The following is a 14,878-nucleotide window of genomic DNA, read 5'->3' as shown; positions in this document are numbered from 1 at the left end:
CCTTCCCTCCCCTGCAACTTTGAAATCCTATCTCAGGGTTTTCCCTGCTTCCCTACTGGCCCCCCTCCAATTTGGAATCAGAGTCGAAGGATCCATCTCCTTCCCCCATCAACTTCTCTCATTCCGTTCCTGGTCAATCTTACTCATCTCATTCTCCTTCCCTATTCTCTTTTCCCATATTGTTATGCCAACTGGAAAAAAAAAACCTTTGCTGCAAAAGAGAGATATCAAATCAAAACCCTAACCCATCCCCTTCCTGCAACAACTCCCTCTGAAACCCTACCCTAGGCTCCAGCCCATCCGTTGGATTCCCAAAAACCAAAACGAGAGAGAAAACCTCCCGACTCCCACCACCTTCTTTCCCCCCCCCCTTATGTGAACCAATCGAACATCCCCCCTTCTCGGATTCGACTGAGTGAAACAAGAAAAGAGAGAGAGAGAGAAGCAAAGAGACTCGTACCCATAGTTCTAAAACTCGTCTCGACTCGGCGAGATATCGGCTCTCGTCTCGATTTTCTGAGAAACCAAGACGAGATGGCATACGGTACATAAAAGTGCAATATCTCGCCGAGATCTCGGGTTGACCCATGGAAATGACCCTTCTACTATGTATTTACTTACCTAACTCGACATAACTCGACATATCTCGGCGAGATCTCGGGTTGACCCATGGAAATGACCCATCTACTATGTATTTACTTACCTAACTCGACAGAACTCTTATATGCTTGCTGTGGAGCACTATATGCAACATTACAGCAACACTATGTCATGGGAAGACTATGTGACACTAGCGGGGAATGAATACTTGATTCAAAGTCATTTTATGTGATGATAGTTGTAACACTGTTAAACAGTTTGATGTATCACTTTAACATTTCTAATTCTTATTTAAGTTGTTTAGCTATTAATTGAATGTTTTGCTTTCTTTCTATTACTAAATTATGTGCCGAGTAGGGTATTTTAGTAAGTCATCGCCTACCAACCTATGGTCCAAATTGAAACTCATATTTGGACTTTGTTTTTGCAAAATCTGATAGTGTCATTGTATTTAAATGGCCTAAAATAGGCTGAATACCAAGTTTCAGACCCAAACTAGGTCTAAAACCCACCGAGTTGAGGCTTCGAGTCGGAAAAAAAAAATGCACCAACTCGGCGAGATCTCGACTCGACTCGGTTTTTCCAAGGGCCGAGTTGGTACCGAGACCCGAGTTTTAGTACCTTGCTCATACCTGATTCCTCGCTGCAAACAACTCCTCCATCATCGTCCTCCTTCGAAGTTGCAGTCCTCCACTGACGAAGCTTGGTCCAACTCAAACTCCATCCGCGAGTCTTCCACTAGTAGAAGATAAGCCCCCCTCTTTTGTTCGATTGATTTAATACCCCCTTTCCCCTCTTTCTTTTATTACCTTCCAATTCTAACCCCCCTCCCACCTTTTAAGACATGGCTGAATTTCTAGGTTGTATATTTTCTTTATTTCCCACAGTGTCCCTGCCCCACTCTTTATTTCATTTAAACTCTTATTCTCATATTTTTTTCAAGTATACCTCTCTCATCAACACTCGTTGGATTTGTTCACTTTACTAGCTTAAGTTCAGTTTATTTACAATTCTGCCACCATCCTTGTAACCTTAGTTTATTTACTGTTATAGAGTTTTCCTGGTTACTTCAACCATGGTAGTTGTTGGTTGAACCGTGGGTCAGAGAGAGGGAATAAAATAATGGAATGACTTGTTGTATTAATAGAAAGGCCCCTCTATTATAAATAGAGGGGAAGTTACAAATAGTCTAAGCTAGGCGATGTGGGACTAAAACCCACATAGCCGGCATAAGCTAACTACACTTAATAACATAAAAATACCCCAAAAGGACCAGAATACCCCCACGGTATTATGGAGTACATATATTCTAACACTCCCCCTCAAGCTGGATTGTACAAATATTAAAGAGAAAAGATCCAGCTTGGACTAAAGGAAAAAAGAACTCCATAACAATCTAACACTCCCCCTTAAGTTGGCGCATATAAGGTACTAAGGCCCAACTTGAATAAAATGGAAAAAGAAAAGTTGTAGCAAAATCCAGCTTCAAGATGAATGCAACTCCCAAATAAACCTTCAAGAACTTTGAAAAATAGATCTTCGAAACTTGGGCAGACTTGATCAGCAAACCCAGACTGGAATGTCTTTTAAAAAGGCAGCTTTCACCAATCTTCTATTGCTGTCCAGTGATGAATCTCTGAATGATAATCTTGAAGATAAGGAACTAGGGTAGCGAGCAAATGAATCAAGCAGCAGTAAAGATCAAGCAGCGGAAAAAAAACAACCCAACTGTAGAACCTCATATAGGCAGGCAATAACCAAACATCTTCAAAATTTTAAGACCAACCTCCCCCTTGCGGCAAACTCAACCCAATAACAAAGTAGATACCCATTGGCAATGGTGAAACCTCTGACCTTATATGCTTTGCACTAAGTGTTCCTGCAAGTTCTGCTTTCTGCAATGGCTGCAGGTATACTGTATATAATCCCCCCCTCACGTGTAATGCACGTGGACATAACAGGGATGATGTAAGATATAGGGCAAAACATAATATTCCAGAATTTTTCAAGAGCTGCCATGGGTAATGGAAAAAGAAGAAATGGCAATGAAGAGAATACCATTAACTTCCAAGGTGGTTATGGGTTATGCCAAAGGTATGGTTTGGGAGGTGGTGAAGAAAAAAGCAGTGGGCTAATGAAGTACGGAGCAAGTAATGCAACACCATCTTCAAACGATCAAACAAACACTTTTGATGGAAACTCCTGCAGGGGAGAAACTCCTAACTCCAATATTCAAATCTGACAAGTATACAGATCTGATTTGAAGTAAGGAAAGGCTCCATTCTTCAAGACTTGATTAATCTTCAAACAAGGAGGAACAAGTGTGCAAAAACCCCAATGTATAAACTCCCACATGCTTAAAAGAACAAACGAAGATATCTGAGCAGCAATGGATTGTAGAAGCTTCAACAAAAATTGGATCAGATCTGAATTAGTAACAATGCTAGGATTCAAGCTCCAAGGTGAGCCAGATATGAACCAGAAAAGCTTCACATAACTGAATAGATTCGTAGTTGCAACCAAGAACCGTGGAACACACTATTGTAGTCCCAAATAAACTGATCTCCAGGATAGCAGATTCAAGTCTTCAAGAATGAAAGAAATTCGATCTCCAATCGTAGGAAACTCAGCCACAATAATAGGGCAGCAGGATACCACATAAAGGCAGCAGTAACATATCAACCAGTCATGCTCACAGAAGCCAAACAATAATACCAACCATGTAGGTAGTAAAGCTCAAACTAACCAGCAAATGTAAGATAAATAACCAAACAGATCCATAGGTAGTTGAAGCAGCCAGCCATATAGGAACAAGTAAGAAAAATAGGTTGATAATTGGAGAAACCGAGCCATAGGAATGAACCTGAATTTTTCCAAAAAGAACTGATGAATGATGCTGAAATAGGGGCTGAATACTCCTCTGATGTTTATAAAACTCTCCTCAAAAAAATCAGCAATAGTGGACTGCCCCAACCCTTAGATCGATTATAGTCAGGGTTTTGTAAAAAACCCTGAAAGGGAAGGTCGATTGTAGGGAAGGAGGCTTCAACAAAGTGATGATGACTTGTCAAAGGTGATGTCTTCTAGTAATAGATGCTGACCACCACTGCTGGAATGGATCTCCAGTTCGAATAACCAATCTCCTTGGTAATTGAGACTTGATCTTCACGTGGGAGAAACACCAAAAAATTGCAGAAAAATAGTGCAGCAGCTATCATGTGCAACAGACCTTCTTCAAGTCAGGAATAGTTGAAGTAGCATGTTCGTCTTGATGGTAGAAACACCTCCAAAAAACTCCAATAGCAGCAATCAACCCTAACCTTAAAATCGATATTTGTCAGGGTTTTGAAAAAACCTTGAAAAGAAGGATCGATTGGGGTTAGTGGTCTTCAAACACTTGGAAAGAGGCTGAAACTGAGGTCGAGTGACCCTTGTAGGTGGAGTAAGCATCCCTCCAAAAGGCAGCAAAAACTGAAACTTGTAACCCTAATGTCGATTTGAGTCAGGGTTTTAACAGGTAACCAAAAATAGCAGGTTGAGAAGGTTTTGCTGTAGGTACAAATCCAGCCATCAGATAGTGGCCAAACTGAGGTCGATTAAGGCTGGTAGTAGTAGGAAATTATCCCTGAAAAATTAGCTGCATCTGACAAGGGAAGCCCCAAAATCGATTGGAGTCAGGGTTTTGAAAAAAACCCTGACAAGGTGAGATCGATTTGGGGATTGTGCCCGGAAAACTTAATAAAAGATGGAGAGACAGAAAAAAGGGAAGTTAGGTTTTGGAATAGGGCAGAATAGGGCTGGAAAAAGGCTGCATAGGGTGCTCCAAAATTGGAGGATCAGTTTTCATTAGGTGATAGAGATCTGATCTCCAAAGAAAACGGGAACTCCAAATCGCAGATGTGGCTCCAGCAGGGTTCGAGCAGATTTTTTAATAAAAAAATAGAAAGGAAGGGGGGGTAGCAACTAAGTCATCGATATTCTCAGTTTACCTCATTAGTGCTGCCCCTTTATAGGCTGAGAAGAAGAAGAACAGGAGAAGGAGAAGAAGGAGAAGATCGATTGAGGAAAAATAGGGAGAATTAGGGTTTTTTTTCCTCTCTCTAACCTAGATCAGACCAGCTCTGATACCATGTTGGTTGAACCGTGGGTCAGAGAGAGGGAATAAAATAATGGAATGACTCGTTGTATTGATAGAAAGGCCCCTCTATTTATAATAGAGGGGAAGTTACAAATAGTCTAAGCTAGGCGATGTGGGACTAAAACACACATAGCCGACATAAGCTAACTACACTTAATAACATAAAAATACCCCAAAAGGACCAGAATACCCGTTGGGGTATTCTGGAGTACATATATTCTAACAATAGCCCTAAGTGAGATTCTCCAACAGCTCAACTCCTACAGAGGTGAAACTGATACAAAAGATGACACCCTCACTGAACGTGTCAATACTCTTACTGCAGCTGCCAGTTCCCTCTGTACTATAATGACAACCATGCAAGCTTCTATTGATCGATTTGTGGCTTCTGATAAAGAAAAGAGTCTAATGCCATCTGGGGATTCTTCCAACTCTGTCCCATAGGATTCGTCTCATGATGCGCCGCCACTCCCACCACCACCACTGCCACCACCCCCACCTTATGGAGTTGGTCGATATGATGATTATGGAACTGAAAAAGAAGCAAAATCAGATGTCCTCGATTTTTATGGGGATAACAATCCAGAATAGTACCTTGACTGGATTCACAATTTGGAGACCTTTTTCAGATGGTATGGTTTGACTGAGGCCAGGAAAATCTTATTCGCAGAAGTTAAACTAAAAGGAACACCTCGAGTCTGGTGGATCAAGCAACAGCAACAGAATCGGACCCGCAACATTGGTTTAGTTACTACTTAGGCTGAAACGCATGAAGTTATGAACCAGAGATTCTTACCTACTGACTACAAGCAGCGCATGCACCTCAGCTTTGTACAGTTGAGACAAGAAAACCTAACAGTTGAGGAGTTTGTTTCCAGATTATATTATTACGCCACTCGATCTGATTTTAAATGAAATGAAGTAGTATTGGTGGCATAGTTCCACAATGGTTTGCACCCTCAGATCAGTGTTGAGTCGCATCCAGGCGACTGCCTACAATGAAGATGTTGTACAGGTTGCATATCAGGTAGAAGAAAGTCTAAAATGGCCTTACACTCAAAGGAATTTTCCACATTTCCTAGGGGTAACAATTACAGTCAACAACAGTCTTCCCATAGGAAAAGTCATTCAGCAAACCACAGGCTACTGGTTCATCTATGGCATCTTCACGGCCTAACCGGCCATGTTCTCTACCTCGACGTGATTCTGATATGGTATCTTCATGCCCTAGCAAACCATATTCTCCGCCTCAGCGTGGTTTCGACAGACCTCCTGTGATGCAAAAGGCTGCCATCAGTGTTTCACATGCAAAGGATAAGTGCTCAATGTCCCAACCGCTTGGTAGCTTATGTTGATAAGGATTTTTTTATACCTTGTGGTCCAAAGAACACCTTGGTGTTGAGATAGTTGATTTACCGCCAGAGCTTGAACCAGGTGAAGTAAACGGCAATGACAGTGATGAGGAGCGATATCCTTGTTATGTTCTTCGTCCTATTGTGACCACTGACAAAGTCACTAAGGACGAAGATTAGTGCTGCAGCAATATCTTTCAGACTCGTGTGAAGTGCAATGGCCAATTATGTAGTCTAGTGATCGATGGAGGTAGCTGCACTAATGTTGTCTCTGAAGACGTTGTTCGTAAACTGGGATTGTAGACAGAGCCACATCCAACTCCCTACAAAGTCGCACGGGTGAACAACACTAATCTCAAGGTTACAGATAACTGTTTACTCACCTACTCTATTGGTGGATTTGGGGATATAGTACAATGTGGCGTCCTCCCTATGAAGGTGTGTCATATTCTTCTTGGTCGACCGTGGTTGTTTGATAAGAAGGCACAACATTGCAAGTGTGCGAATACCTACTCTTTCAAGCACGGCAACAAAACCATGAAGTTTCTTCCCTCTAAGGATCCCCCTGACATTAAACTCAAGAGAGTAGCAGGATTGTTCCTCCTCCAGCGTGTTGCTTTAGACGGCCTTCTTAGTCCTATTCCAAATTCGACGGAGTAGAGTTCTTTCCAGAGGACGAGAATTGATGCAGTATCACTTGACTGTTTGGACCGGCATGATAGGCTTTGGAGACCCAAACCCAAACAGAAACTGGTCCAGTGATTTTTGGTCCAACAAGGGTTAGAATTAGTTCGTTTAGTAGTTTATTTGTTTTAGGTTGAATATGTAGGAGTTAGTTAGAGTTTGAATTGCAAGTTGTTACTTACAGTTTCAGAGTTAAAATATGAGTCATGTTATTTTTCTCTTTAAATACTTGCATATAACCCAACAATGTATAGAGTGAATTGAATAGAAGTTTATTGGGTTTTACTCTGTGAGTGTGTGTGTGATTGTGTGAACTCTTTCCCCGCCGCTGCATCCTTGAAATCCTATCTCAGGGTTTTCCTTTCTTCCCCACCGGCCCTCCACCACCTTTGGACCAAAATGTTGGTTTGGGCCAGTTCCGTCTCAGCTTGGGCTTCCATAGCAGCCCATGTTGGTCCAACCATGTCAACAGTACTGCATCATCTGTTATATTGATAGGATAGATGATGCAGAGCTGAGAGTGTATTCAAGCAAGAAGAAGGCTGCTTCCCAGCAGAAGCCCACAGTTCTACTGGGTTTATATTTTAATTTTTTCGTTATGTAATGAACCAATGAACCGGTTGGTTCAGTTGGTCTAGTTTAAGTCAGGGTCAAATCTTGTGGACCAAGTCAGTTGTCTAACTAGGAATATCTACTTTCTATTTTCATTATAAGTAGTTAATTTCTATTTTCATTTTAAGTAGTTAGTTTCTATTTTAATAGTTAGTACGTTGTCAACAAGTAGTAGGTCACATCAGTCTAGAAACTGATTGTGTTTTGTAACCCAAGTAAAAGGCCAAAGTTGGGAGTTTCTAATTTTTGGAAATTTCTAATTTTGAGTCCTTACTATTTTGTTTTAATGAAGTCTATAAAAACAACCCAGGAGGGCAAGCAGCCCATGATTTTGATTCCGCCAAGCTTATTTACTTCTGTTGAAGTATATTCCTTGGTGTTTGATCCATGGAGGAAGGAGCTGGTGTATGAACTGGCTGACTCTTTGCGGTGGGAAGCCCAGGAGGTCACTCTTCGCTGCTGTTCTTCATCCCCTACAAGCTATCTAGACATTGGAAGGTTCTTCTTCATCAACCGAGACACCTTTACTGCTGCCCCCTTGCTCCTGTGGCCTGGTTTGAGCCTATTTTGTGTTACTTTCTAATTCCAGCACCCCCTACTCCTGACCAATCCAGCCATCACTTCTCTCCCATCTTTTGAGCACATCTCCCCCATCCTAAGGCCCCCACTCGATCCCTGTTTCAGCTCCATCTGCCCAGCAGATTGACTGCTACAAGAATTCTCCCAAAAAACCCTTCAAAACCCAGCTTCTTAACCTAATCTGAAATTGGCAGAGGATAAACCTTGCTGCAGATTTGATTTTGTTTAAACCCTTGAATTTCCTACTCTCAGATCTTTTCCCTCACCTTAAACCTAACCCTAGACCCTTGCCTTAACCTACCCAACCATTCCAGCCATATCCCCATCGAGCTGAACCATTCCCTAGATTTCAGATCCTGTTTTTGGGACTGATTGAACTTTCAATCCTGTCCTACATTAATAGACCACTCGACCAGATTTTTGGCCATTCTGACTTTCCAGTTCTGAGTTATAACCTTCCCCATATTCTGGTTTATATATTCTCTGTTATGTGATATTGTGATCCTGTTAAGTCTCTTGCTGGATTTGTCTTGTTCAGGATTAGTCTACATTACAACAGCCATAAAACTTATAGGTGAACCCATTCAAAATAAGTCCTTAAAACAATGCTACTATAGAAAAAGGTTTACTTAGTAATAGCTTTGCTTGAATTGAATTGAACAGAGTAAACACTTGCTAGTACTAACCTGTGTTTCTTTCAATGTATATCGTTCCAGCAAGGTCTTCTTCTCTTCATTTGTAAGCACCTGATGCTCAGGAACAAGAACATGCTCTTTAATGTTAACCAGCAGCTCCGCCTCCTATATCAAAATTTGTAAGCAACATATATAATTTTTAAGCAAGTTTATTCAAAAAAGAGAAGGGCCTAATTGAGAAGGAACATTCACAGCAATAAACCCTTGAGACCCTGAAATATGCAAACAGAGCACTCCCAATCAGTAATAAGAGCCTAATGAAAGATCCATCACCCAGGATGCAAAGAATAACTACAACACATCAACCCATAGCATATCTTTCACAAAGGAAAACACTAATAGGAAATGTACAAAAACGAAAATCATTAAGGCCCAAAACCCTATATATAAAAATCATAAGAATACCACCTGTCAGTAAGAAGAGCCCTAATTGAAAATTCATCAACCAGGATACCCAAAAAATACCCCCAAGCAGGAAAGCCACCGGAAGCAAGAGCACAAGCGAAACAAACAAATAAAAAAGGATCCCACCAATAGATTGCAAATATAATCTACCCAGTAGCAACAGGCCCCAGAGGCAGCAAAATGATCTGCCCAAAATTAGTCCATCCATCTAATTTGTCTCACCCCCAAGGCAAACCATCAAAATTTTAATGGCTGTCCAAAGGAATGCATTTATTGGATCAATATTTTTTCTATACCATACATCTAACCTTGTCAAACCCCACACACAATCCCAAAGCATCAAAGTTTTCATGGCAGTGTTAAGTAATTAGGATATCATATAAATGGACATCCAGTTGCTGTTTTTTTTTAACGTAACTGGAGGAGGCTAGCACATGTACAGTCACAATGTAACTAGAACTTCAGACCATCACTGAACAATTGACGATGAAAACCCAGAGCAAGTCTCACCTTTGCATGGTTCCGAGAGGGCTGGACTAGAATCAGTCCTAACCTTTGGCACTTTTGGCACAAAAGCTACGTTTGGATTATAGTTGTTGAGGTGTCACCTAGGCGACAGCTAGGAGTCCAGGCACCCTTTGCTGGAAGGGCTCCTTGTTGGTGTCAGCCTTTTTCTTCCCCTCTAACGCCTATACACCATGTTGCAGGGTAGTCTAAAACATACTCCCATAAGAAGCATAAAGACAAACAGGCCTTGAGTGGCCTTTCTTATAATCTGCCAAACAGACCTTTAGTGGCCTTTAATTGTCCAAACAGCTTGGGTGCACTGGTCCAAGCCATGGGCTAGTTATTTCCTTGTTTTAAGTTCTTTTTTTGTTAGCTATTAATTAGTAATTGAGTTGTAATAGAACTTCCCCACGTTGGAGAGTTCCTTTTTGTTTTTAGTTTCAGTTTCCTAGTAGCTTTACACCTGTATGTCAGTTTCCTAGTACGAAACTCAGTTTTATTTAGTTCTATTTGAAGGTTGTAAGAGCCAAGATCTCCCTACACTTTTGATGAATGAAAGTTTGCTTTGCTTCAATGGAACTGCTGCTGTCAGACTCAGTAAAGGGTGGGAAATCCTTGGGATCAGTGGCATTCTCATCCAGGTTTGTTGGTTGTTGGAAGGAAGCCATAGGTCACATTCTCCTCTCTATACTCTGTTTTACCCTTCTCAAGAAAGTACTGTTAGCATCATTCTGTTGTGGTTGTGGGGGTTCTACTTGATCTGAGTTTGCGGGGATTATAATCTGTTGCTTTTGCTGATTGTATGCTATTACTAAGAAGGTTTAATTTACAGCATTGAACTTGGAAGCAGCCCTCTTTTGGGCTTATTTTTGTCTGCATCGAGATCCGTTGTATCCAGGAATCTGTCCATCAGATGCCAATCATATTTGGGGGTGTTGAAGGGATACCAAAAGGGTCCCTCGACCTGACTTTGAAGGTGATCAGGTCCTTCGATCTGGATTTAAAGAATTTCTCGTAACTCTGGTCCTATTTGATTCCAGAATTGGTTATTTGATTGTTGACTTCAATCCAGCCATTGGATTATCACTTCTTTTGGGAATTTGATCTACCATTGGGTTACTATATTCAACCAGAATTCGGTCCCCATCTAAGTTTCTGATTTGCTGATATCTGAGTTCCTAGACTTTAGGAATTATACTTGCTAATTCTGGAGACATCCTACGGTTTACAATCTGACTATATTGGAACATCACAATATTTTGGGATCTGGTTATAGTCAATATTTTGGGATCTGGTTATAGTCAAAATCTGATCTTCAGCAGAAAAGGTTGTCTTTGATCCTACTGTTGAAGTTAATTCTGTTTTAGGGTTTGCTTGAGGTCCTGTTATAAGGGGTGTGTAATCTGAACCAAGGGTTCATTCTTATCTACCCCCCCCCCATCATGCCGTGACAACTATGTTTTTGGTGAATAAAATTATTACCAAACCCTAGGAGGGGGTGGGAGAAGAGAGGGGGGGAATATACAATGGGGGGAAAGGAAGGGGGGGAAGCAAAGCTCCAATCCTCAAGCTAGGCTAAGGAGGAGGCTGCAAAGAAGAATCAAGACCCTAGTAAACAACAATATGCCTGTTCCTTGGGGTATCAAAAATATATCTACTTGGGATAAAACTAAGCTTAGAGGAAGGAGATGGCTTTCCAAATCAAGTCAAAAGAACGAGACTTGGAGGTCCATCTCCCAAGGTTCCTCTCCATCCAGATGTGGTGAATAGCAGCGCCAAACACAAGCTTTCTAACAGTGTCACAAATAGTGTTGCCAGGGAAGATCTTGACCAACCAGAGCCATTCTCAATCAAAGAGCAAGGGTCACCTGCAGCGAGGCCAAATGGTAGTGAGGGATTTTTTCTAGATGGTGGAGGTAAAGGGGCAAGCGAAGAAAAGATGGGCTATGTCCTTCGAACCAGACCAACAGAAGATGCAAGAAGGGGAGACAGGGATAGTGAGGTGGAGAAGGAAGGCTTGGGTTGGGAGGCAGTGGCTAGGGTTTTCCAGACCGTGAAGCTATGGCAAGGGATGTGGCCATTGAACCAGACAAGAGTGTGCCAAGGGACAACAGGGCTAGGATTGCAAACAAAATTCCAAGCTGATCTAAAGCTGAAGAGGCCATTGGGGGAGGGGAGCCAGATGACCTTATCTTGCAAGAGAGGTGGGAGAAGGGAGAATGGAGGGGAGGGACGGCTAGATTTGGGAGAGGATAGGGGGAAGGGAGGACCAAGAGCTAAGGGAGATGATGGTTGAGAGGGGCAGATTTGGGAATACAGGAGGAGTATATCGACCTGGGGCCAAAAACATGATAGAGGATTCCCAGAGGGTGCCAAGGGTCAAGCCAAAGGGAGGTGGAAGATCCATTTACAATAAAAGAGGAGACGGCTCGGAGAGCAAGGGGACGAAGAAGGAGAATCTTGTGCCAGGCCCAAGAGGAGTCAGAGGGAGTGGGAACAGTCCAGATGGAGGTTTTTTTTAGGAGGTGGGAGCAAACCCAGGTGCCCCAGATTGATTCATGCTTGGAGAAGATTTTCCAGATTAGCTTCAGGATACCAGTTGTATTGGAGTCGCGGATACGGCGGATGCTAAGGTCTCCCTCTGATTTGGGGATACAGATGGACTTCCAGCTAATTGGATAGAGAAATCTGGAAGTTTCTTTCCCTTTCCAGAGGAAGGCACAGAATAGGTTTTCTATAGCTTTAATGGTGGCATTGGGGAGTCCATAGATGCCACACCAATAGATGTAGGAAGATTGGAGAACCGATCTGATGCATTCAATCCTACCAGCATAGGAGAGGAGCTTGCTTTTCCAGAGCTGAAGCCGCTTGCGGATATTGTCGAGCATTTGAGTGCAATGGTGATTAGAGAGCCTAGTAGGGATGAGACGGAGGCCTAGGTATTTGACAGGGAGGGCTCCAATGGAGAATCCGGTCAGACGTAGAAGGGCGTCTCTTTCGGACTCAGGGATTCCAGAAAGCGATTTTGGACTTGAGGAGGTTGATGCGAGGACTAGAAAGATTCTCAAAGAGGCGGAGGGAAGACATGATGGCCGAGATGGAAGAGGGGGAGGCCTTAGAGAAGATCATCAGGTCGTCGGCAAATGCCAGGTGGGTAAGATTGATATGTTTGCATTTGGGGATAGGGGAGATATGGTGGAGATCGGTTTTGGTTTGGAAGGTCCTAGAGAGGACTTCTAGAGCAAGGGAGAAGAGAAAGGGGAAAGGGGACAGCCTTGGTGAATGCCCACTTAGGAGTGGAAGAAACCGGCAGGGGAGCCATTAACGCCGTGACAACTATTGTTTGGATTGGATTCTGAATCTCAATTCTGGGTCCAAAATTGGACTTGCATTTGGAAGGCTGCACATGAGCCGGGTTATAGGGCTCAATTTCCAGAATTGGACCTACTATCCATAACTAGACTTAGAGCTGATTCTCAGATTCTAGGGGTTTTTTTTATGGGAGATGCTAAAATCCTAGAATCTGATTCTACACTGGATTTTTCATTAAGAATGTTAAAGTCACCTGGAAATTAGAAGGGAAAAATGGTAAATTTGCTTTACAACACAAAACAACACATGAAAAGGGGCTTTTGTTCTGCCGAGTCCAAACCATCAACCCTCATGTAGTTCTAGATTGGTAGGAAACCAACTAGAAGCCAAATAACCAGGATCTGATTTGTTGTCTGAAATTATTCTTGACCCTTGCAGTGAATTTCCAGCAGCTGAGAATGTTCCTTTAAGAATCGGCTAGTGCATAACTGGAGCTTGAATAGAGATCGATGAAAGGGGATGGGGGAATGGAATGGGGAAAGGTGGGGTTGGCTATCTCAGCCTGGGCATCTCACCTTGGGTATCTCACCCATCCTATCTCAGGATTTTCACAAAGGCTAAAAGCCAATATTTCATTAATCAAATTCGTGTACCACATGCTGGCCTCCCTTACAAACTTATATAGAAGTCTCAAAAATAGACTTAGACAATAAAAAGGAAAGGCCTAACCCTATCCTTAACTAATAAGGTAACCTAAATTGACTAGGAAAGTGAAATAATAAAGAATACAGACTCAACTCTAACTAAACTAATGAAGTAAATCCAGTTTTCCTATTTTTCTACCCATATTTTAGGCTCATTAAATTGGCCAAATACAAGGTAAACCCATGGGATCAAAGTCCCAATACATATATGACCTAAACCAAAGCTTATTTCCACTAAAATAAGCCCTAAGTGACTTATCTACATCAATTCTCCCTTGAATGAAAAAAAATTCACCCTCGAATTTTGCAAAATGGAGGAAGCAACTTTGTATGGTGAACATCTATCTTCAAACCATAACAGTACTCAGGCAGCTCATGGATGTTAGGAATGTAGTCTTCAAGGCATGGAACTTTCTCTTCAAAGAATTTTGGTGCCAAGACGAACTCTATGTGCTCAACTTCGAAATCAGCAGTCATATCCATGGGGTCTGCTACAGTTGTGTCTTCAACCTCCTCTGCTTCAAACTCTTTAATGTACGTCTCAACATTCGAAACATCAAGGACTGACTCTTCCATAACGACAAAAATTGTTGAAACTTCAACATTAACCTCATAGATGTCAATATTATCGTCCAGGGTGTCTTCACACTCTTCTCCTTCAAGGGCAGTGTTAGCACCCCAATCATCATCAAGCTGTGGTTCACACACCAACATCTCTGGATTTTTTATTTTTTTTTGGATGAATAAAAATTCAATTACCAAAGGAGAAAGAAAAAAGGGTCAACTGGGTTTACTCCCATCTCCTTAAGAATGATTCCATTTGGACTGCTCCCTTCCTTGATGCGTCTTGGGTTTGGTGTAAGATCCTCCTTCGGCCTATTGCACTTACAGCCACCTCCACTGCCATTGTAAACGGCTCCTCTACCTCTCTTTGGCTTGACACCTGGCACTCCTGAGGCATCCTTTACAATGTCTTTGGAGCCTAGATCTGTCTACTCCTCAGGCATCCCCAAATCTGCCCCCTGTCCCCTATCATCTCTCTTGATTCCTGGTCCCCCCCCCCCCTTCCCCCCTCCCCTATGTCCTATCCCAGATTTGGCCCACCCTTCCCCCCATCCACGTCTCCCCCTCTGCTCTCGCGGATAAGGCAATCTGGCTCCCCTCCCCCTCTGGCTGTTTACTTCTAGATCAGCTTGGAATTATGTCCGCAGCCCCATCACCCCCGTTCCCTGGCACAACTTAGTTTGGTTCAAAGGCTCCATCCCTCTCCGTAGCCTCATAGCCTGGAGA

At 42.4% G+C, this 14,878-nt stretch overlaps 1 protein-coding gene across 3 annotated transcripts in view; it reads right to left on the bottom strand.

The window, feature by feature from the left end:
- LOC122656782 (DNA-directed RNA polymerases II and IV subunit 5A) overlaps positions 1–14,878 on the bottom strand; it is a 46,733-nt gene that overhangs the window by 2,876 nt on the left and 28,979 nt on the right. For 2 of the 3 annotated variants that reach the window (XM_043851433.1, XM_043851432.1), the window contains exon 3: positions 8,652–8,765. In XM_043851433.1, coding sequence (XP_043707368.1) covers positions 8,652–8,765 — 114 coding nt within the window. The remainder of the gene's footprint in view (positions 1–8,651; positions 8,766–14,878) is intronic. The other variant, XM_043851434.1, reaches the window with a different exon arrangement.

Source organism: Telopea speciosissima, chromosome 3, assembly GCF_018873765.1.
Source record: "Telopea speciosissima isolate NSW1024214 ecotype Mountain lineage chromosome 3, Tspe_v1, whole genome shotgun sequence".
In the NCBI taxonomy this organism is placed as follows: Eukaryota; Viridiplantae; Streptophyta; class Magnoliopsida; order Proteales; family Proteaceae; genus Telopea; species Telopea speciosissima.
Note: the sequence above shows the minus strand (reverse complement) of the source record. Positions and strands in the feature narration are given on the sequence as shown.